Source organism: Fistularia commersonii, chromosome 24, assembly GCF_037954325.1.
Source record: "Fistularia commersonii isolate RoL2024-O1a breed Wild chromosome 24, RoL_Fcom_v1.0, whole genome shotgun sequence".
In the NCBI taxonomy this organism is placed as follows: Eukaryota; Metazoa; Chordata; class Actinopteri; order Syngnathiformes; family Fistulariidae; genus Fistularia; species Fistularia commersonii.
Genome location: NC_141307.1, coordinates 10,801,001 through 10,823,595, shown reverse-complemented (window position 1 = coordinate 10,823,595; position 22,595 = coordinate 10,801,001). Strand labels below are relative to the sequence as shown.

Genomic DNA, 22,595 nt, shown 5'->3' with positions numbered 1-22,595 from the left:
GTGGGGGTTTGTGGGAGGAGGAGGGGGAATATCATGCTGAAGTTCTATCACTATTTGAAAAAACTTGGGGGGGGTCCCTGATTTCCATCCCATGGCGAGAGAACGTTCAGCGTCAAAGCGGCCGAGAAAACGCTTAACGGAAGGAAAAAAAAAAAACAGCTACCAGGTGGATGAGTAGCTTCTTTGAGGGTAAAAAAAAATAATAAAATTGAAAGGGAGGGGGGCGGAGTCAGGACTTGTATATATTTTTATTTCAAAAAAAAAAAAAAAAAAAAGGCCCTTTTAAATATTAAAAAAAAAAAGATGATCTTTCATGATTGACCCTCTTCACAAAAAGAAAGAATCCCAATCGAAACTCCAAATACAGCTTTAAGTAGCCCCACCGAAAGACAGGAAGTAGAAAATCAAACCGCTGATTGGGGATTTTTAAATCGAGCCAAGAATGTGTGTGTGTGTGTGTGTGTAATACATAAACAGACAAAAATATTGATCGTTTGCAATCATCTCGATCCTAAAAAAAAAAAAAAAAAAAAAAAAAAAAAAAAAAAAAAAGTACGTGGTTGAATTTTAAACTTTTCATTTATATCTGGGGTTTGGGGTGCTAAATGCTAACGAATAGAATGCCTCTACTTCAAATACATATCTAAAGAGGTAGATCAAAACAAACTGCGAAAAAAAATAACATGGGGGTTAGGCGGAGGGAAGGGGGGGGGAAGGGGGCGTTTTGGGTTGCGAGCAGGCAGGAAGTAGGGGGGGGGGGGTCGGCAGGGGTCAGGGGTCGCTTGCGCCGCTAAACTTTAGCGCGGCCTCGGGATGGTGTGGCCAGAAGTGATAGGATCCAGGAAGGGGAGGTTTGAGGTATCAGTGCGCGCTGGCGCTCAGTGGTGGCGTGGGGGTGGGGTGGGGGGGGTTGCACGGGTCGCCCCCCCCCGCCCCCCGCCGCCCTCGGCTGAGGTAGATGGCGTTCTACTGTGGAAGCATGGATACACACTCGAGCGCTTTTAAAAAAAACCACAAGACATTTAAGTTCGGCACGATGAGACAGTCGCATCAGGACCCCCCCCCCCCCCCCCCCCACACACACACACACCCCACCTTGGATAGTCAAATTTGAAGGTCACAGAACATGGAGGGGGGCGGGGTGGAAAAAATTTTATAGCAAAAAAAAATTAAAATAATGCATCCGTCAGTGCACCCTCACCCCTCCCCCCCCCCCACACACACACACACACAACTCCTCCCTCACAACGCAGTGATAAGACTTTTGTTCTGTGATCATTTTAATAATAACTAACCCATGACGGGCTCAAGATGGTGTTGTCGAAAACTGCTAGCGTGGAGGCTGCGACTGGTGCCGGGCGCCACTGTCCGCCCCGGGGGGGGGGGCAAGAAAGGAAATTGACAAAAGTACCCTTAGAAATAAAAAATAATAATAAATGTCATTCCTCAAATTAAAATGGCATTGCTGCAAATACATGCGGTTGGCTTTCTGTATAGTTTTAGTTATGATGCTTAAGTTTTTTTTTCCCAAAAAAAAAAAAAAAAAAAAATATATATATATAGTGTACCCTCAGGAGGGGTCGGGGGGGAGGAGGGGAAAAAAAAAAAAAGCTGAGGCGATTTTCTCTGCATGGCGTCAGCCACCAGCTGCGCCAAGAAACTCTTGCTTTAGGGGTTCTATGTACAAATAGGCTTCTTCTGTACAGGGTCATCTTTAGTCTCACACACACACACACACACACACATGCGCAAACACGCTCACACGCGCGCACACACACGTACGTTACGTACAACGCCACCTGAAAGCACCAGAGTTGAAGGCAAGGTCAGTTGGCGGCCGACCGCATTTTGATTTTTTTTTTCTTAAAAAAATAAAAATGTTCAAGGACTATCAGCTTTATAAAGTATACAAAATACCACAAAGGCAAAATAAAAAGAAAGGAGCTTTTTTTTTTTAATCATATATATATTTATATAGATATATATATATATATATATAATCATTTTCTTTTCTCTTCTGAGGTACTAGATCCTGAGGTAGTTAAGTAAAATGCATATTAAATCGTTTTTCCTGGGCGGCGAGCAGTTGGGCACTACTTCTCCCAGGTGTCAGTCACACTGCTGCCCTCGGCTCTAAATATATATATATATTTATCTATGTATTTAGGTCTATCTATAAAATGCATCCAAATTTATAAAATGCCACTATCATTGCGAGGGCAGGACACCCTGGCCTGAAACAACCCCTCCCTCCCAACGCCCACCGAATGTGGCCACACACACACACACACCAATCCGAGTGCCCCCCCCCCCCCAGAAAAAAATAACCTCCCCCCCACATTGGTCTGACAGGGCCCTTCGACGGTTTCCCTTCTTCACCCCGCGGGAAAAACTCCGGAGACAAGCTTTAATCAAACAGCAGGAAACAAAAGAAAGACCGTCGACTGAAACACTTCGTCGTCGGCGGCGGCGGCGGTGAGGGGGGGGAGGGGGGGGGTTGAAGTACGACACTCAAAAGACGTGGTAGAAGGGTGTGTGTGTGTCTGTGTGTGTGGGAGGGGGGGGGGGGGGGGTCCTTATTTTTTTTTCTTTGTGTTTCTAGAGTAGAAAATAAAAAAAATAATAAAAATAAAAACACACCCGTGGGGGGGGGAGGGGTGGGGGTGGGGGAGGTGCTCGGCGCCGCTCTTGGATTTTCAAGTCAAGACAAGGGTGGGGGGTGTTCGGGCGTGGCTTCCGGAGTCACCTTCGACCCCCTTCTCCCCTGAGATGAGCGCTGCCGCCTCGTCCGGCTCCCGTCGTCGGGACGGCGGCCGTCCTGCCGCCGTCCCTCCCGGAGCGAAGGTGTCCGGAGGGGGGGGTCCGTTATTTCCTGCGGGGTATCGGAGGTTGCGCTCCGGACGGGGATTTCGGCGGCTGCTGTTGCTGCTGCTGCTGCCGCCTCACCTGGGCCAGGATTTCCTGAATCTTCCTTTGGGCCAGCTGCGGAAGACACAGGTTGCCGGGGAAGAAACGGGGCGGACATTAAGCTCGGCTACGCTAACAGGGGGTCTGGAACGCTACATGTCGATGACATCATGTCAGCTGACATCAAAAACTAGATGGACATCTTTCCTACCCTCTGCCCAGAACGTCCACCTCGTAGAGAGTACATGTTTTTGGACAGAAAAGTTGCAAGAACTGGAACCGAAGACAAAGAGCCAAGTTGCCTTCTTGTTCTAAAAAAAAAACTGCTATTAACTAACACCAGTGACGTATGGTATTGACATCCATGAGGCAGGAGAACTGCGTGCCTCTGTGGCTCTTTGCAGCTCGCTAGTCCAAACTGGTAATACACATCCCGTTGTGGATAAAAAAAATAAAAAAAAACTACTACATTTGAAATGTAGTTCATAAAGCAAATGTTTTTTAACATTTTAATAGACATACAGAGAGAACGCAACATGGTCTTAGTGCAGAGCATGCTAGCTATCAGCCACCATTGTACAATCTACATTGAGGCTCAATAGTCTGTTGCCTCACCGCATGTCTCTTCTCAGTATTTGAACAGTAAGTGTAAAAGTTCAGCAATTTTGAATTAAAAAAAGGCAATCAAAAACTGGTGAAATTAAATTGAAAGTACAACTATAGTGCAAATCACTGATAAATATTGCCATTTAATCATTTTTTGATGCAGGTCCACTCCTGCCTCCCCTTAATGCACGCCACAAGCTAACACCACTCATTTAGGAGGAAGTGTCTCTGCTCAGCTTTGAATGCGGAAAACCTCTGTGGCAAAGCAGGTCAGAAGAGCTCGGACGTCTTTGGACACTTTCTCGGCTGGTTCAGTCCAATTTTGTCGCAGGAATACAGCAGACCGGTGGCCTAAGTAGTTTAAAAATGGCGCTCCGCACTTAAGTGGTGTCTCATGGTGGTTGTAGCTTGTGAGTGCGACCGAACACGAGTTCCTTCAGAACCGTACAAATAGTAGGAACTTAACAGATCCAAGATCCTATGCTGCCCAATTGCATGGAAAAAAGAAAAGAAAAAAAATACTAGTTCCCGAGAAGGTTCAAGGACCCGCAAAAACTTCAGATGGTAAAAATGCAGGTGTAGCCACTTGCTACTGCCTCAGCTTGCAACCATGGCATCATTATGGACCAACAGGACTTCACTACTTCCAAACTCCACTACTTTCCTCGACTGACCTTCCAAAAACCACAACGGGCACCAAACTCCCCTCCACCTGCTTGCGATGCCTCTGTCCTGACAGCTCCCTATCCTATACAGTACAAGCTGCTCCTCTTTACCTATGAAGCCAGTGCCCTATCACCAGAACCAAGTGCCGTACCTTGAGGGACCGATCCGTTGCGACGGGTAGGCGATTGAATTTTATTTCTTTTTTTTGGACGGGGGCGAGACCTACCTGGCATGCAAAGAAGTGCCCGCTGATCTTGACGATGACCTGGTCGTTCTCATCGGGCGTCTGGTCCCTGGGCACCACCACTTCAGCGCAGGTCAGGTTCTGCAGGTCGTTTACCTGCGGTCACGGACGACAACCAGGAGGCGGCGGAAAAGTTGTGTGAAAGAGGAGGATGAAGAGAGGAATGATTGGCTGAGGACAAGAAGTGTGTCCTCTACATTTAACCTTCATGGGTGAACTGGGACCAGGGTTATTCTTGTTCTGAAACGACCGCTCCTACCAACTGAACTTAGCCCCACCTCAGAGAAGAGCCTTGTGGAAAAGCATTATTGCCATTTGACAAAGATTGATGGCTACCGTAATTTTTGGACATACCCGTATGTATTACCGTATTTTCCCAACCATAAGGCGCAATACTAAAAGGCGCAGTCTCAGTTATGTGCGCCATTACTGTATTTAACACTCACATAAGGCGCGCCTGATTATAAGGCGCGGGTTTTATATGCAATCCACGCCCACTCTTCCCCCTTTAACGTTCTCATGGTGTCCTCTGCTACGTCCAGCTTACAACAGCACACAAGCATACAAGTCTGCGTGTTTAAAAAAACGGCAGGAGCCAAAGTGAGTTTGGTAATCACATTTTTTCACCGGCAATCGTCATCAATCGAACCATTGGAAGTCCTCATCCTCTGTTTGTGATTTGAACAGCTGCGCTAAAACTCCATCAAACATGCCAGGTTCACTTTCTTCACTGTCAGAGTCGCGAGGCTCCTCGGAAACGATGCCGGCTTTTGCGAAAGCTCGAACAACAGTGCCGGCGGACACGTTAGCCCGAGCGTCTACAATCCATTCGCAAATTGTGGCGTAACTCGCCCGGCGCTGCCTTCCATTCTTAGTGAAACTGTCGGTCATCCATCGCTCCCACGCTGCTCGCAGCCTTAATCTAAGCGGTTCACACTCGTTCTTTGCTCGATGATCCGCTGCTCGAGTCCTTCCTCCGACTCAGTCCACCTCGCTTTATGTCCGCGGAAACTCAGCTGCGTCTTTTTGGCTTGTCGGAGCCCGTTCTCCAGCTTCTTCCACTTGTAAGCCATCGATTCATTAATTTTAAATTCTCTCGCAGCGGCTGGGTTTCCATGTTCCTCCCCATAGCGGACGGCCTTCAGTTTAAACTTCATAAGCGTGTCTCTTTGCTATTTTCGGGGTTGTTAAAACAACAATGTCCTGCATAATGCAAATACACATTCTTTTCTATACAATCAACGCACACATTTAACATTCTCATGGTGTTCTCTACTACGTCTGCCTGACAGCAACAACACACACAGGGCGCACTGCACATTTTGAAGAAAATCTAAGACGTTTATGTGCGCCTTATAGTCGTGAAAATACAGTATATTAGTCATTTAGCGGACGCTTTTATCCAAAGCGAATTATAAAAATTGCAATTCAAACAAAAATTGCAATTCGATATAAGCTGCAGCCACTAAATTTGAAAAGGAAAAAATAGATGACACACACACACACACACACACTTGATTTTTCAGCTTTTCCCGTGTAGAGGTCTGCCAGTTTTATCATAGGTATTTTTCAACTGTGAGTGATGAAATCTAAAACAAATATCCAGAAAAACACATTGTGAGATTTTTAAGTAAATAATTTGCAATTTATTGCACGACTTAAGTATTTGATTGATCACCTATCAACCAGTAAGAACTGCGTCTCTCATAGACCTGTTCTTCTTTAAGAACCCCTCCTGTTCTCCACTATTAACTGTATTATCTGCACCAGCTTGAACACACACACACACACACACACACACACACATATATACATATATATATATATATATACAAAATTACAGGCGCCTACCAGGAAATAGTCACCATTTGCCATCTTAATTGTGAAATTTCATCGGCCCGATGTGACGAGGCTAAATATTTTGGTGGCGTGAAGCTCATCGGACTGTAAAAATCCATAAATTAGTCGCAAGGGTCAAAGCGTGTGGGAAATAAAAGTAGCAGCAAATAGTCGGGGAATTAGGGTAGATAGCGCCCGGAAAACGTGTGTGTGTGTGTGTGTGGATGTTTGCAAAGCGCTTTGAAACTGCAAGTTGTGTGAGGACTCTAAGCGGGGACCATTTACAGTACAAACACACACACAATTTTATGAGAAATATACAAAAGAATGCGATGATATCAAATATGTATATATGATGAAATGGTTACTCGCTTGCTAACTTTAGAGAGAGAATAAGATGAATAAGCTTCCAACAATAAACCGAGCGTTTCGAAATACGCATGACTGCGTATATCGGGGTGACCATTACGTCGACGGCAAAGCGTGTGTTAAATCGCATGGCATTAAAAAAATAAAATTAAAAAAATGACATGGATCGCCGCACCTGCACATTCAGCGATGCTAAGTGCTACAAGCTAGCGAGTCACCTAGTTCTCCTCACATTTATTTCTTTTAAACTTCGGAAAGGGTATTAAAATGAGCGGGGGAGCCGGACCGAGTAAGAAGCCAAAAACTTCCCACTTCCATCGCGGGTGGGCGGAGGCCTTTTTTTTTTTTTTTTTAATGTCATTTTCCAAGTGTTTGCCTCATCTGCCAGTCGATAATCGCTGTACCCAAGAAGGGAAATGTGGAGCGGCATTTTCGGACAGGTCACGAATCAGAATAAACTATTTTTCCCTAAGGGGGCACATGGGGTAGCAGCGTTGAATTTGGAATATTAACAAAATAAAGTATAATTACTGTGCAGAACTGCGCAATGGGTGGTGTGATGACGGGTTTGCAGGATTGATGGGAATTGAAGAGTTGGATGGTTCTGTGGACAAAGGTTGTCCTCTGGCTTTTGCAGGAGTCCCCGACCTGAGGGAGCCACTCTGAGGCCGGGTGGAGGAGAATTTTTAAAATTTTGGCGATCGTGGAAGTGCAAGAGGTCAAAGGGGTGAGCCAATTAATTTTGGAGCAGACATAAAAACTACGATGATATTTGGAAGTGTGTTCCTCGCTGGCTGGCAGTAGCTAATGTTAGAGACGACACATCTCAGGCTGTTTCCATTCAGTGCATGTCAGAGTAAAGTCATGATAAAAAAAAAAAAAAATATTGGGTTGTATTGTGCAATATGGGTTTGCAAAGTTCTGTAACGTAAAAATATATTTTACATGAAAATAATTCAATATATGTATAAATATGTTTTGTATTTTTATAGTGGGTAGGATCATTTTGGACATTGTGTAAGTAGCTTGCATGCTAAAAAAAAATGTGCTCCCCCCAGGTGATCTCACGCACACACACACACACACACACACACACAACCGTCATTCACAAACAAATGTATGGATGATTTTGCGAAAACATCACGGTGGCGTTTGTCTTAAACAAATTAGAATGGCATGCGCGCACACACTCAAATTGTAATTTGCATAGAACATAAATTCTATTCTAATATATAAATATATCATGTAATTTAAATTGTAGCTCATGACAGTATTTCTGATAATGTCTAATGACATTAAAAAAAATGTAAAAAATTTTTTTAAAAATTTGTGCCGGTAAAACTGAATTTATCAGCACAAAAGTGGATTTAAGTTTACAAAAAAAAAAAAAAAAAAGTTTGGATTTACCGTTTTGCCGCCCTTTCCAATGACACGGCCGGCGGCAAACGACGGGACCTTGATGTGCGCCTCCAGTTTCACCTCCTCCTTGGGCCCGAAGAAGTTCTCCTCCTTTAGCTTCCCGAAAATGCGACACTGAGCCTGCGGCGACAAGGTTGTCACGGCGATTATTTGCAAAAGCGTCCGGGACCTACTGGGTAGCCGTGATCGGCACTGCTCGTTTTGCAGAATGAAATTTATCATCTTTTTTTTTTTAAGGAAAACCAATAAAATGACACCTTGAACTGAGCCTCGGGTGGTCCGACAATAATGACCATCCTCTGTTTGGGGTCCATTCCTTCTGCAGGGGCAATCTAAAAAAAAAAAAAAAAAAAAATTTTTTTAAAAAGGGGTGTGTCAAGGGGACGGTTGAAAAACAGACTTTTAACAGGCAAACAAACGGAGGTCCGCTTTATGGTGGACACGCACCTTGATCGAGGCTCCGGCGAAGTGCGACAGCTGCTTTATGTGCTGACCCTGTTTTCCGATGATGGCGCCGACCGCCAGCGCGGGGATGAACAGGTGAACGGTCTCCGACTCCGGGTGCCCCTGCCGGGTGGAGAGACGTTGCCGCTTTTTTTCCGTGATCGGTTGACGGAGACCGCCGGGCCAAAGACGGGGGCGCCAGGGTGAAGCGAGCGCGTCACGGCGTACGAGTTCACCTTGCGAAGAACGGCGCAAGTATGCGTGTCGGGGCAATTTTGTCCCAACGTCACAAGGAAACCCCAGTGGTGTCCAACATGGCTCGGAGCAGAAGATCTAGCGATCTTGCTACTTACAAGAAAACTAAATACAGGGGGTCCCGGACTTTATGACGGCAATAAATTTCAATTTGACGCACGACATGAAACTTGGGAGCGTACGCCGTTTGCTTGGGAGAGGCGCCGTCGGTGGGCGCTTTACGGTTTTCATTTTTGTTTGACTTTCTCCCTTTATCACGGCTCCCGAACGTAAAGCGAGAGTCTTCCGGTGGCGGCATGTCGAAGGAAGGAAATTAGTAGCGAAACGGGACGTTAATAAAATGGGCAAAAAAAAGGAAGAAGATGCCGACAAACATTGGCCGTGCATCGACATTAACGGAACCACAATTTGGACGGTTAAAGGAGAAAAGTTCACGTCCTTGAACAAGTAAAAGGGTCGGCGCCCGTCGGGGTGAGGAAAAAAAAAAAAAAAAAAAGACTGCGACGATGGAAAAAGATAAAAAATTAAAAATGACTGACGTGGCGAGGCCTCTTGTTCTTTGGATCCGGCGAAAGTTAAGTGATTTTGGCTACGGTTGTCTCGACTCGCATTGTTAATTTGTCTTGCGTTGGAACGGATCTTTTGTCGGGGAAAGTCGAAATGTTTACTTCTGGCCGAGCTAGAAATTGAGAAATCCAACTGCAAAGCGGCAGAAAAAAAAGAGGGACCGACGACGCTCTACGACTTCGAGCCTCCCAAAAAAAATGCTACGGCTAACTTCTCCTTCATCACCCTTGTGTTTCCAAACTAAGAAGACGCATCAGCCGGTATCAGTCGCCTGCACCCAAACTGAAAGTTTAACCCCAGCTGGTGTTTGTCCTGTCCGGCGGTGAAGGGGGTGAGTTTTCTCCCCCCACCTGCCATCTTCTCATGCACATTCCTGCCTCGATGGCCAGGCAGCGAGGGAAGGGGGGGGGCAAGCTCGAGTGGACGTTAGATGCAGCGGACCCTGCCGGGTCGTCTCGCAGCCACAAGCCGTGCAAAGCACTTTTTTTTTGGGGGGGGTGGGGTGGGGGGGGACTTACAGGGAGGGTCTGGCTGCTCGCCGACAGCATAGAGGCCCAAAATGGCCACTCGCCCCCGTAAGGACTGCACTAAAGGAAAAAAGAAACATGAAACTGGATTGCGAGAGGCTGAGATTTCAATTCATTTTCAGTTCGACGGAACCCCGGAAATAAATCCTCAGACCGGCTCGGCCGGCATTTGGCGCGGCGTTCCTGTGGCAAACTGCGCCGTTTGTGGCACCGGGGGGGGGGGGAGGGGGGGACTTACTCCGAAGGAAGAGCATCCGGCGTGGGCTCCGGGAGGAGGGACGCTTGACATGGAGGGACCCATGCCTGGTGCGCCGCTGGGGAACAAACCCAAGGCGTTCAGGTTCAAACCCGGAATCAGGTTGGACTGGAGCTGGAGGGACAACGGAGCACTTTAAATCATAACAACATGCTTGATTTCTGTTGAGAAACGTACGCGAAATTAAAAGTATCCTCCTCTCGTGCTTCGGATCCGAAGGGACTAGAAAACATTGTTTTCTCCACGTATTTATAATATCACAATGCGGAAATTTTTGCGCGGCGCTCTTGTGTGTGTGAGTGCCTTGGGCTTGGAAACCAGATGTTGTTGGCACTTTTCTAGCAACTCCTGGTTTCCGGAACGCTTGGAAGCGCAACCGTCGTCCCTTTATAGGGGACCTATATGATGACGAGAAAGACTTAGACCTAATCTAGACCAGTGTTTCCCAACCACTGCGTAAATGCCCACTTTCGCCTGATTGGTCCGAAAATTACTTATCCAACGCAAATAATGTGTCTTTCTATGTCTATGTGGGCAGTGTGTGTATTCCATGGCAACGGGTAGTGAATGAACCTGTGCAACAGAGTGATCAGTGATGCATTTTTTAAAATAAAAAGTCATTTCCGGACGATAGGCTGCGACTTTTTTCACGTAAACGACGCTGCGGCTAATATATGGACTTTTTTTTTGGGTGGGGGGACGCCAACGAGCTTCACGCCGCTAAGACGTTTATCCTCGTCGCATCGGACCGATGAAACGACCGGGAAATTCCGAGTCCGTTCGACTCAGACGCCGAAGAAAACGACTTTGACGGTTTTAGCGCGCAGGAGTTAGCCCGAGATAGCGATCGGCTAGCCGGTGCGGCTTATATTGAGGTGCGCTCAATAGTCCGGAAATGACGGTACTTGTATCAGCGTAAACAAACAGGCAGCATTGCTGAAAACTACCAAGACGAGTGAGAAAGCAGTGAAAGCTGCTATAAAGTTGCTGAACTCGTCTCTAAATCCAAACACACCGTAGCAAAACATTAATACTACCTGCCGACAAAATCATAGCAGAAGACCAAATAATACCATTTTCAGACATATTGATGACATGTCTTCGGACATTGAAAAAAGTGTTCTGGAAAAGTTGCACATCAGTGGGAAATTTAAATTGCAACTTGATGAATCTGCAGACATTAGATATATTAGATTTCCCACTAAGCAAATTGAGACTGCGGTTTCATTCTAATTCGTTAAAAACTGTTTTTGACACATGTATTTGGAGGTGCGTCGTGTGATTTTTCTAATGTAAAATATGTGCCGTGGCTCCAAAAAAAAAGGTTGGGAAACACCGATCTCGACAATCCATCCGAAGGGTGTAAGTCTGGTGATCTTGCTCATGGAGCAAAATGAGTCCAACGATTCATCGGTCGATCTTCGTACCAACCGTCGGTTGACGGGCTTTGGGGTGCACTTACATTCATAGCCGCCATGTCGCTGTCGTAGGATTCCCTGATCTTCTTCATCACCTCCTCTTCTGCTCTTGCGCAGGCGTCGATGGGGCCTTTCACCGTGATGGTCCTCTCCGGGTTGTAGAGCGTCAGGTCCTGGAGACTGAGCAGAAATAAACAAGGAAGCGAGCCAAATCCAGCCAGACGGCGCCGGGACGCGCACGGGGGGGACAATCTTACGGTGAGATGGTGATCTTGGTGCCCGTGTCCTGCTCGATTTTCTTCAGGTTACGCCCCTCCTTCCCGATCAATCTCCCGACAAAGTTGTTGTGCGCGAGGATCTTCAGCGGGATCTCCTCGGTGCTGGTGAACGACGGACAAGAAGTCACACGGAGAAAACCCAAGAGGAGACTTTGCCCTCTGACGCCGGTTAATTTGTACGCATGTGACCGATATGTTGTCGTCAAGCATTTGGCAGACGCTTTTATCCAAAGCGATTTACAATAGAGGACATAGGGACTGCAAATACACGAAGCACAGGAATATACCGAACAGTAAGCTTGGGTAACAAGACACGTATGCTCGGCGCAGGCAGAAACTCACAACTTTGTGTCTAGCGCTTCCTTCTGCATGATCTCCATGATTGTCCTGCAGGCGTTGGAACAACCCTCTGCGGTGGAGTGGATCGTGATGGGTTTCTCCGCCGCGCCCGCGTTCTCTTTCCTGTGGATGTCAATCCTTCGGGGAAGGGGCGATAAAGGGGGGAGGGGGGGATTTGATGCTGGTCAAATGGATACGTATTCCAGAAGGAGCAAAGCGTCTGGCCACGTCGTATCCTCAGTTCTGACCTCGTCGTACGTACTTTGAATGGGTCTGCTTGGTGACGTTGCGGATGGTGGCGCCCTCCTTGCCGATGATGGCGCCCACAAACTGCGTGGGGACCAGCATGCGCAGCGGTATGTCCGACTGGACTTTCGGCCGGGCCCCTAGACTCGGGGAGCCGGACCTCGGGGGCCCGCGGGAGCCGAAGCCCCTGCGGCCCCCGGCGGAGGGACCCTCCGCCGCCGCCGCCGCCGTCTCGTCGGGGATGTAGGACACTTTCAAGGCGTAGCTCTCCATCATAGATCCGTTTAGCTTCTCCATTGCCCTGCGACACGTTAAGACACCCGTGTTGGACTCGGGAGAGGCTTCTTAAACAAACTACACGTCAACGTTTACATTTAAGCGCGGTGATTTAGTACCTGTTAATTCAAGCTATGACCACAGAACCCCCTCCCCTGAAAAACGTTGCTTTGCAGCTGACAGAAACGCAAAAATACATCCGGAAATGCCATCTTTGCGATAATATCCCTTCGAAAGGCGACTGAGCTCGTCTTGGCCCCACTGGCTATTGCACTGCAGCTAAACTAGCTTAAAAAATAAAGGGGGGGGGGTCATTGTGGTACTTTTAATATGGGACGGACAACACCGGAGCTGCTGTGGACGTGCGGCGCAACTGCAATACAAATGATCAACTTCTCACCAAAATTGGGGGTTACTAGTAAGTTGGCCGGTGAGTATAAATTATGTACACTAGGTGGCACCATATGGCCAATTTACCCCACCCCTTCATCCCGACCTTCCCTCCCTCCACCCCACAAACATACACGCTAACAGCCATTATTCGAAGCCGCAGAAAACTAGTGGCTTCGGGACAATTGGTGCAGTTTCCCTGCGGCGAGTCAAGCTTGTGCGTCAATGTGACTGCTTTATATATATATGTGTGTGTGTGTGTGTGTGTACATGCGCTCACTCACAGCCTGGCCTGATCCCTCGCCGCGTATCGAACGTTGACTACTGCAGTCTCCGTGTCAGTGTTTACTGCGGAGAACACACAGAAGTTCTTCACCTCGTGGATAACCGGCGAAAAATAAAAATAAAAAAAATAAAACGACACTCGCGCTCTCAGCCGGGACACTAAAGGACGCCGTTTTGACAAAAAAAAAAAAAAAATGGGCGCCGGTCGACGGCGCAAGAAGCACGGCGGACGGCGAGGTTCGCGCTTACCTTGTTCACAGCTTTCCACGGCGCCATACTGAGCGAGCATACCGTCCAAAACCTGGAGGGAGACAAAACAGGGAAATAAATAAAATTAGCGAGAATCTAGTAGCTTCGGCCAGAGCGGTCGCAAACCGGCCGCCACCCGTTACCGACCCCGATGTTAAAAAGGCCGTTGAATCCAGGCTTCCTTCGGCGTGACGCCGCGGCGCCGGGCGAGTTGGGGTGCGTTTTCTCGTGTTTGGACATTTATGTTAAACAAGGATGGAAGCAACGAGGCTACCAAAACAAAATTTTGTCCGCTAATGAGGGATTTCACCAGGTGGAAACCTGATTGTTTGTCCGCGGATACGTGTGTTTCCACAGGTGCTCCATTGATGGACGTGATTGGTCGGGGGTAGGAAGGGGGGGGGGGGGGAGTTGGCGCGGGGTCGAAGCTAAGCTAAGACCTTTGACCGTGCTCCATTAGTTGAACCGAGGCCACGCCCCCCCCGTCGCCCCTCCCCGAGAGCTCAACCCAACCACCGACCGAGCAACCCTCCTGCCCCTCGGTCACCGCGACCCGCCGCCATTGGCTGCCGTCGCTCTGATACGAGCCCCCCACCCGCCCCCCCGCCCTCGGAGCCGCCCGACTCGCTCGCCGTCGGTTGGCTACGCCGTCCGTCCGTCCCGGGGAGATCGACCAATGGCAACCCGGGCCGTTCAGGAAAGGGTGGAGTACATTCCACTAGGAAGCGTTGGCTGTGGAGGTGGGGGGAGGGGGACCCGCTCATGCTACACATTCTGTGAATTGGAGCACATGGGGAACTCCGCTCTCGCGGCCCACCCACCCAATAAAGACTGAACTCTGAACGTCTCACACACACACACACACGGTCTTATCCACCTGATCCATACGGTGCATTTTAGTCCAAAAAAAAATCTTACATGCTAAGGTTGGGGGACCTCCATGTCCTGTTTTTTTTTTTTTTTTTTGGGGGGGGGGTTAAAAAAAAAAAAAAAAAAAGCAAAACAGCTCCCTCACGCTACATGCTCCGAATGCGGCCTGACACGCGTGGGCAAAGCAGAAAAACCATTTAAAAAAAAAAAAAAAAAAAAAAAAAAGACATCCGCCTCAGTTTGGCATAATGCTGGCTGTGCATGTACATACGTAGGTATGTATACGTGTGTGTGTGTGTGTGGGAAGTCTTTTTCTTCTGTGGGGGAATTAAAAGGGAGGAGCCGTGGGGGGGCTGCAACGCTAACAAAGACGGCGGAGGAAGTCAACTGCAGACTCTTGAACGTCACATGAACATTTAAGTTTGATATTTGCCCGTCCTCCCCTAAAGGACTCTGGAAATTGTGATATTGATAAAAACATGCGCAACTCATTTAAGGATGCAGCTAATGCTAGTATTACAGAGCAAGCCTGACACACACACACACACACACACACACACACACGACACTAACGTTTCTCTCTGATCAGGCAGCAGCCTTGAAACCTGACAATGCACACTTTATAGTACCACATTTTAATATCTTACACGTGTTAGGGTTATTTATCATTATTATTATTGTTTTTAAATCATAATTTTCCCACCTTTCCTGTGCAGGAAGGTATAAGAAAATTACACACGGCAAGGGTTTGAGATAGATTTGAGCCTCACTGTTGAATGAAGTAAATTATATATGTTAAAAAAAAAAAGCCACTGAATTTTATGTATTTGTCTTGAAAGTTGCCATGGCGATGGAGTCTCACGTGTCGCCCGTTTAGCTTGAAACATTGAAATAAAAAAAAAAAAGGGGAAAAGTCATCTCATAACAGTCGAGTCATGAGTAGCAAGCGGCCGCCATGTAGGAATGTAATGCAACAGAGATCTCACACACACACACACACACACACACACACGCGTGTGCGCTCAAGCTGCCGATTCCAGCTTGAGCTTCTGGTTGCGTGGGAGAGGGGGGGGAGGGAGAGAAAAAAAAAAAAAAAAAAAAAAAAAAAGGGACGAATCTGTAATGATTCCCTCATTGTCTTTGTGTAGTGTTTTAAAAAAAAAAAAATGTGATGAGATTCTAGCTCGCGCGAGAGTTTGCCGACGTCGTTGGCCTTCTCGACCCCCCCCACCCCTGCATTTAATCATGCTGAGGAACACCAGGAAACAAGTTTGTTCCGGTCGCGCACTCACCCCGAACCCCGGACGGCGCGTCACGCCGCGGCCCTGCACAAACAAAAGCCGGCACGTGCTAAACTGGAAAACCTGGAGGGAGGCGAGGGGTGACTCCCGGGTTGTTCGACCCGGCCATGCCTCGCCGTGGAAGCCCGCAACGGCCCGTTAGCACTCACCTCCCACTGCATGTGAGGCGGGATGTTCCTGATCTGCAGCTTGCAGCTCCTGGGGAGAGGAGAAGACGGATGAAGGCGAAGAAGTGCATGAAAAAACAAACAAAAAAAAAAAACACAAAGCTGAGTTGATATGGCGAAGAGACGGAAAGGGCGAGGGACGGAGGGGTGCGGGAAAATGATAATAAAAGCGTAAATTAGCGTTAGCACGCCACGCCCCCGTGGCGTCAGAGCCTCAGAGGGTGCAAAGGGAGGTAATGGCAGGTTGGGGTGCGATTATATACTACGATTTGTCCGGGAGGCAAGACGCTGGCGTACGACCTATGCTAGCTGTGCGGAGGTCGCGCAGGGGTTAGCGCCATTGGGTTTGAACATGGAAGCAAACACACACACACACAAGTCAATTTTTTTTTAACCACCGCCACTTGGCGTCTGATTTTGATAACGGAAAGCATGATTGGAAACCTAACAGCACCATTTAGCGGATTCAAAAGCTCCGCAGCTCCGTTTCGGCGCTAATGGTTTTGAGGCGCAACGCCATTTGACACCAGCCCCCCCCCCAAAAAAATTAAAAATAAAAAAATAAATAAAAAATGGGTAAAATGAGGGTTTTCCAAAATTCTGATACCGACCGCCTCTAGTAATAAAAATGGATTACACGTGCACTCCGCACGGAGGCTTGCTAGTTAGCGTCGCTACTCGCGCACAATACCGTCTAGCGCTTTTAAAGGCTGCTTCCAAGCTAAAATGGTTTTGTGACGGCAACACCTGCCAAAAATGTCTTCCCCTAAACGTCTTATTGTCCTGCCACCGTTCTACAGCAATGTTCATATTCATTATTTATATCTAACCCTATTTAGAATAATGTTTACACTCTTCTATCAGCATATCCAAATGCACTGCAGACAGCAAAGTAGGAATTTTACTGTACAGTGAAACATGTTTCTACACTGGACATGTGACAATAAACGCTTTGTATCTTTAATTTGAAATTATCTGGAAGAAATAGGTGTTTCTCGGGAGAAAAGCACATTTTTGCTCGTCAGAGTCACTAGAAAAGCAACACTGACTAGCATACAAAAGTGTTTAGCAGTTTTAAAAGGCCCCTTGACTGACTGGAAGCGAAGTGTTTCCTGAGGGCCAAAACTTCCAGCATGTCTCCCACAAAATTTAAACATTTTGGTAAAATACAAAGCGGGCATTCTCTGGAACAAAGATTTTTTCCTTCAAAATAAAAAATAAATAAATAAATAGGTGGCCATGATTTTTGCTAGTCTGGGAGCCTTTTGCTAGTCAGCGTCGCCGGAAATGCAAAGCTGACTAGCAATCGAAAGCGTTAAGCAGTTTTAACGCTAAAATGCTTTCCTGAATGCAAAACCTTCCGACACGCCTGCTGCCCCTAAATTTAAAAATGATTGGGTAAAATAAAAAAAAAAATAAAAAAGTGGAGGTTTTGCAAAAGACGAAAAAAGTGATACCGACTAGTAGTAGCAAGATAGGATTAACACCACGTGTCAAACACACCATTTAAAAAAAAAAAAAATTAAAAATTAATTAAAAAAAAAAAAAAAAAAAAAGACACACACCAGGATGGCTAAGAAAATTCCCAGATAACTTCCAGGAGGAATTTCCAGCCCGCTGTCCCCCTTCCCGACTGATCCCGCCCCCCCAACCCCGTCCTCTCCAGCCCCTCCCAATGCACATTCTGCATTGCGGTGGGAACACCACGCGAAAAAAAAAAAAAAAAAAAAAAAAAAAAACTGCAAATGCGCAAACCTATGGCTCGGTGGACGCGAGGAAGTCAGGGTGCGGTGGGGGTTGGTATACATTCCCTTCTGCTAGCCTTCGATCGGGGAGGGGGGTTGGGGGGGACAAGTCCGGTTTCAGGAAAAAGGGTAACAAGGGCCCACTCTGCCCTGTGGGGGGTGGGGCCCTGGTTGCCATAGACACGGGCAAGTCCACTGACAGGATACATGGGAGAGTGGGGGCTTAATAAAAAAAAAAAAAAAAAAAGTGGGAGGGCGGCGAAGAAGATGGGTGAGGGCCAGGAGGAGCCGGGGGTCATTTCATCATGTGACGGCCAGCGCCGGGACCAAAACTCCTTATTTCCCCCTGAAATGTGGATGAATCCCCCTCCTCCGCACCCAAGGCCTGTCTGGGCAGCAGCACGTGCAAAATATAAAATAACCCCCCGGGGGGAACGCTGATCTTTTCTTCTCGCCGTGTGTGACGCCCGGCGCTCGTCCACCCCATTGACTATTCAGTATGCGCGGTTCTGAGTGACTGACCTCGCGCCCCACCAACCGACTTCTCGCGGGCCGCGAATGCACACACACACACACACATACACACACACCCTCCCCGAAAAAAGAAAGCGTTGCGATTCACGGTAAACTTCCATAAAGGTAAAAAGAATGTACCGCCATGTGGGAGCGGGTCCCGGTGGGAGGGCTGAAAATGGGGGGAGGGAGGGCAAAACAAGCAACGCATTCATAATTCTCCGGTTTCCACGCGAGACGACGGCTCCGAATCCCCCCCCCCCATGACCTCGTAACCCCCCCACATCTTACGGCGCCCTGTTTTCTCTGACGCACAATGTGTACACAGACCGTCATGGCCGCGCCACGTGTGTTTAATAATGGCGTAGGTATTGCACTTTCAAGCTATTCGTTTCCCTCCCGGCACATGTGGCCGGGTTTAAAAAAAGTAGAATAATATATGAATAAAATGGGCCTCCTCCTTGTCGGAGTGGGACCCAGGAAATGGGGAAGTTGGTGTAAGAACACACACACACACACGGGCTCAGGTTTGAGATTTACGCAAGTCTTCTTGCGTCTTCATTGGGAAAAAAGAAAGCGGGGGAGGGTGCTAATTGGGAAATATACTGCTGTGTCACCTGACAGGAAATGAAAAAAAGCAAAAAAAAAAAAGCAAAGAAGCACCAACCAACGCCATGATCCCTGCAGCCTGTTGCGGCGGGTGCAAAGGTTACGGCCTGGTGATTGGTCGGCCCAACGACTCCATATTTGCAGGGACACACACACACACACACACACACAACTGCAAGACAGCGGCTGGGGGAGGGGGTTCTGGCTGCGCCGCTAACACTGAAAAGCCGGAAATGACAAGAGGGTACGCAAAAGCGACGTCACTAGGGTGCGATCTAGGGTAGTTTTCCCCTCACGCAGCTCACCTGGCTAATTCCGGGGCGGGAAAAAGGAGATTTTAAAGACACAAAAACATTTCCACGGAGGGAAAGATATTCTAAAAAGTCCCCCTTCCTCTTAAAAAGAATATAAAACACTCGCCATTTGCTTGATACACATCCACACACTTGCGATTTAGAGAGGTCGCTGAACCAGAACGCATGCTCCGTGAAGGAAATTAAAAAAGTAAATAAGTCGGATTTGAACCAGCGACTCTGCGCGAGGTGAAAACACAAGCAGTGGAATTGTAATTTGGAAATTAATCCCACGTTTAAATAAAAATAAAGGGGGGGGGGGGCGAGGATTCAAACGTATCACTAAAAGAGAGGGGGGGAGCGGAAGCCTCCAGTGTTTCCCAAGAACTTAGAGTTACGATTTATGTAAATTGCAGAGTGTGTGTGTGTGTGTGTGTGTGTGTGGAGGGGGGGGGGTCGTAACTGGGTTTGAAGGGGGGGTGGTCCTTTCCAAATGTGCAGGAGAGGGAGGAGAGAGAGCCTTCAAAAGGAGGACTCCAGAAGGCCCTCAGCCTGGGATCTAACCCTGCTTCAACACACACACACACACTCACACACACACTTCACCTCCTGCCCTCCAGATTTGCAGCGTTTTAAAATATTTTAAATGCAAGGGGGGAAAAAAAAAGCTCATAAACACTCACTAGTTCAAAAGGTATGCTGCTTGAACGCAAAAAAAAAAAAAAAAAAACGCACGACGACGCGTTCAGGGGGACACTGACACCTCAATCCGGGATTTTATTTTTATTTTTTAATTGGATTTTTACTGCAGAGTTAACGCACGCAAACGCATCACCACCATCTTTGGAGAAAGTGTGTTGAAAATAAATGGATTTTTAGGGGAAATTGAAAAAGCGGGGGAGCTCGGAGACGAGGAAGAGAGACTATTTTATAAAAATCGTCCTACCTTTGACGTTTGGGCACAGAGTGCTCCACTTCGAGAAGTTTCCCATGGAGTTCAACTTTACCTAGGAAACAAAAAAATTTAAAAAAATTAAAAGCTGAAGTGCGATTTTCGTATTTTTAAAAGAGGGGGGGTTAAATAATGGAAACGGACGTCGTAATAATAATAATAATAAAGGAGCATAATAACATGAACACAACACGGCTATTTGTGACATGAGGGAAACAAATAGCTTGAAAGTGTATGTGTGTGTGTGAGTGTGTGTGTGTGTGTGTGTGTGTGTGTGTGGAGGACACACGCCAGACTGCATGCTGTTGCGTCAACAACCCATTTAAAATCGGCGTGTCCTTTTTAAGAATAAAATATATATTTTAGATATAAAGCACGCAGGGGTGAAGTTGAAATAAATACATTTAAAAACACGAAACGTGTCTCCACGCTATGTGTGTGTGAGTGTGTGTGTGTGTACAAAAACACAATCACAACCACCTGGTGTGTTAGCGTGGGCAAAATGGCTCCACGACGTAGCCGAGCTGTGGAAGTTCCGATTAAATAAAAGATAAGACAAGAAAGTGTGGGTTTGTGGGTGCAAGGAAATCTCACAGAAGCAAAACCCCTAACCCTAACCCCTGTCAAAGTCGGCTAGTGGGCTTAAAACACGAGTGGGAGTGGGTAAAATAAAAAAAAGGTTCACTTGATGGTGCCTTCACGGACCTTCCATTACCGTCCTAGGTTTTTAAACATATATCCAGGGTTTGTGTGTGGGGTTAATTCTAATTAAAAAAGGGCGCCATTTCGCTTGAGTGTGTGTCAGAAAGGCCAAGTAAAGGTTGTGTGAGAGACAGAAGCCGCACACACACACACACGCACACACACACACACACCCACCCTTATAGGACTTTCACGCGTTTTCCCTGTGCGCAACCATAAGCAATTCTAGGATAACAAAACGCAGCATCGGTCAAAGTAACACTTGTGCAAAATTTTAAAACAAAGGTGTGCGTGTGTGTTTGTGCACGTGTTTCCTCACCTGAAAGAACATCGATGGCCTTCATCGCAGCCTTCTCGTCGGGGCAATCCACGAAGGCATAGCCGGTCTTGACCAGGAACGGACCGCTGTGCGGGATCTTCCACTGCTCGAAGATACTTTCCAAGTCCTCCTCGCTCGCCTCCGCGCTCACGTTGCCGATGTATAGCTTATTCATTTTATTTCTCCTTCTTCCTCCCTCTTCTTCTTCTTCTTCTTCTTGTACCGGATTGTGGAGGGGGGTGGGGGGGTGAGAAAGATTTTTTTTTTTTTTTTTGGAGGGAGGGTGGGGTTGGGGTGGGGGGGCTGCGCGTTGTTCGGAAGGAACCGAAATCGCCCTTTTTTTTGTTTGTTTCTTCCCCCTTTCTTTTTTTTTTTTTCAAACTACTACGCCGTGGCAGTGGCGTGCGTCCCGGTCGTCCAAAAAGCCACAGATGGATTTAAACCGGCACCCTCTCACTGTGCCGCCCTCTCTCTCTCTCTCTCTCTCTCTTTCTCTCTCTCTCTCTCTCCGAACCAACCCTCGCCCCCTTCCGCCGCGCAATAAATAAAATATTAATCTCGCGTCTCCAAAAAAAAAAAAAAAAAAAATCGGAAATCAGAAAAGAAAGCGGATCTGAATTTGATTTTTTTTAAAAAAATTGAGAAAAAAAAATGTTGTTGGGGAGGGGTTGAAGAGAAAAATGTCACACACGGTTTAAAAAAAAAAAAAAAAAAAAAAGCCGGCTCCCGCCTCTAAATCTAGTCCCCAGAGGAAGAAGAGGAGGAGAAAGAGAGAGAGAGAGAGAGAGAGAGAGAGAAATACTCTTTTTTTGAATGAGCCACGTGTTCGAACTACAAATCAGCCCACACGTGAGGAATCCCAATTGCTCAATTAAGTGTTTGGGATTGGAGGGGGGGATGAAGAAAAAAAAAGGAGGGGAAGAGTGGGATTATAGTGTCGGGAGAGAGAGAGAAAACCTGGCCAGATCTGTGCGTAAAAGAGGGATTCCGTGCGAACCCGCCGTGCGTTTTACGCAAACCACCCCCTCCGCTTCCACGCAGAAAACCCCGATTCTCATTGGTCGAGAGGAGGGGATAGTAAAAAAAAAAAAAAAAAAAAAAAAAAAGTGGAGTGGAGTGGAGAGGAGATATGTCGGGGGTGGGGTGGGGGGAATCCACGGATGTCACGGTGGGAGAAAGTGGTGATGGTAAAGAGGTGGGGGGTGGGGCCATTCATAAATGATGTGTGCGTTTATGTGTGTGTGCGTGCACAGTGAGTGTGTGTGGGGGGGTATATTGTTAAATCGTGCACGGATTCCGTTTGGGAAGGCTGGAGGACGGGGAGGACCCTGCGCCGCCACTCGGGCCTCCGTGCAACGTGGGAATGACACGTATTACTCTCCAAAATGACGGCATCCATCTTCTCCCAACTAGGCTGGAGCCATCCGCCGACACCCAAAAAAAAAAAAAAAAAAATTCCCCGAGAAGGCCTGCCGTGACGTGACCCACCCGTGGCCATCTTTCTTAAAAAAAAAAAAAAAAAAAAAAGGTAAATAAAAAAACAC

The 22,595-nt window shown here is 47.3% G+C and overlaps 1 protein-coding gene across 2 annotated transcripts; it reads right to left on the bottom strand.

Annotated features, from left to right (window-relative positions):
* Positions 1 to 229: 229 nt before the first annotated feature.
* Positions 230 to 21,952, bottom strand: igf2bp3 (insulin-like growth factor 2 mRNA binding protein 3). Of its 2 annotated transcripts, XM_086171766.1 has the most exons (16): positions 21,052 to 21,952; positions 20,025 to 20,085; positions 15,901 to 15,949; positions 13,581 to 13,632; positions 13,331 to 13,394; positions 12,397 to 12,681; positions 12,138 to 12,272; positions 11,775 to 11,897; positions 11,562 to 11,697; positions 10,082 to 10,213; positions 9,835 to 9,903; positions 8,498 to 8,617; positions 8,308 to 8,382; positions 8,039 to 8,170; positions 4,406 to 4,519; positions 230 to 2,982 (listed from the first exon to the last, which is right to left on the bottom strand). In XM_086171766.1, the coding sequence occupies exons 1-16, from the start codon at positions 21,224 to 21,226 to the stop codon at positions 2,866 to 2,868; spliced, it is 1,839 nt and encodes a 612-aa protein (XP_086027892.1). In that variant the 5' UTR covers positions 21,227 to 21,952; the 3' UTR covers positions 230 to 2,865. The 2 variants fall into 2 exon arrangements, with proteins under 2 accessions (XP_086027892.1, XP_086027893.1); XM_086171767.1 differs by lacking the exon at positions 9,835 to 9,903.
* Positions 21,953 to 22,595: the final 643 nt, after the last annotated feature.

What these genes read in the sequence shown, in the direction of transcription:
- igf2bp3 (XM_086171766.1), bottom strand. Translation starts at nt 21,226, where the DNA reads ATGAATAAGCTATACATCGGCAACGTGAGCGCGGAGGCGAGCGAGGAG. An exon ending in GGCCATCGATGTTCTTTCAG is followed by an intron (nt 20,086 to 21,051) that starts GTGAGGAAACAC and finishes TTTGTTTCCTAG; the next exon opens with GTAAAGTTGAACTCCATGGG. An exon ending in GCGACATGGCGGCTATGAAT is followed by an intron (nt 10,214 to 11,561) that starts GTAAGTGCACCC and finishes TTGTCCCTCCAG; the next exon opens with CTCCAGTCCAACCTGATTCC.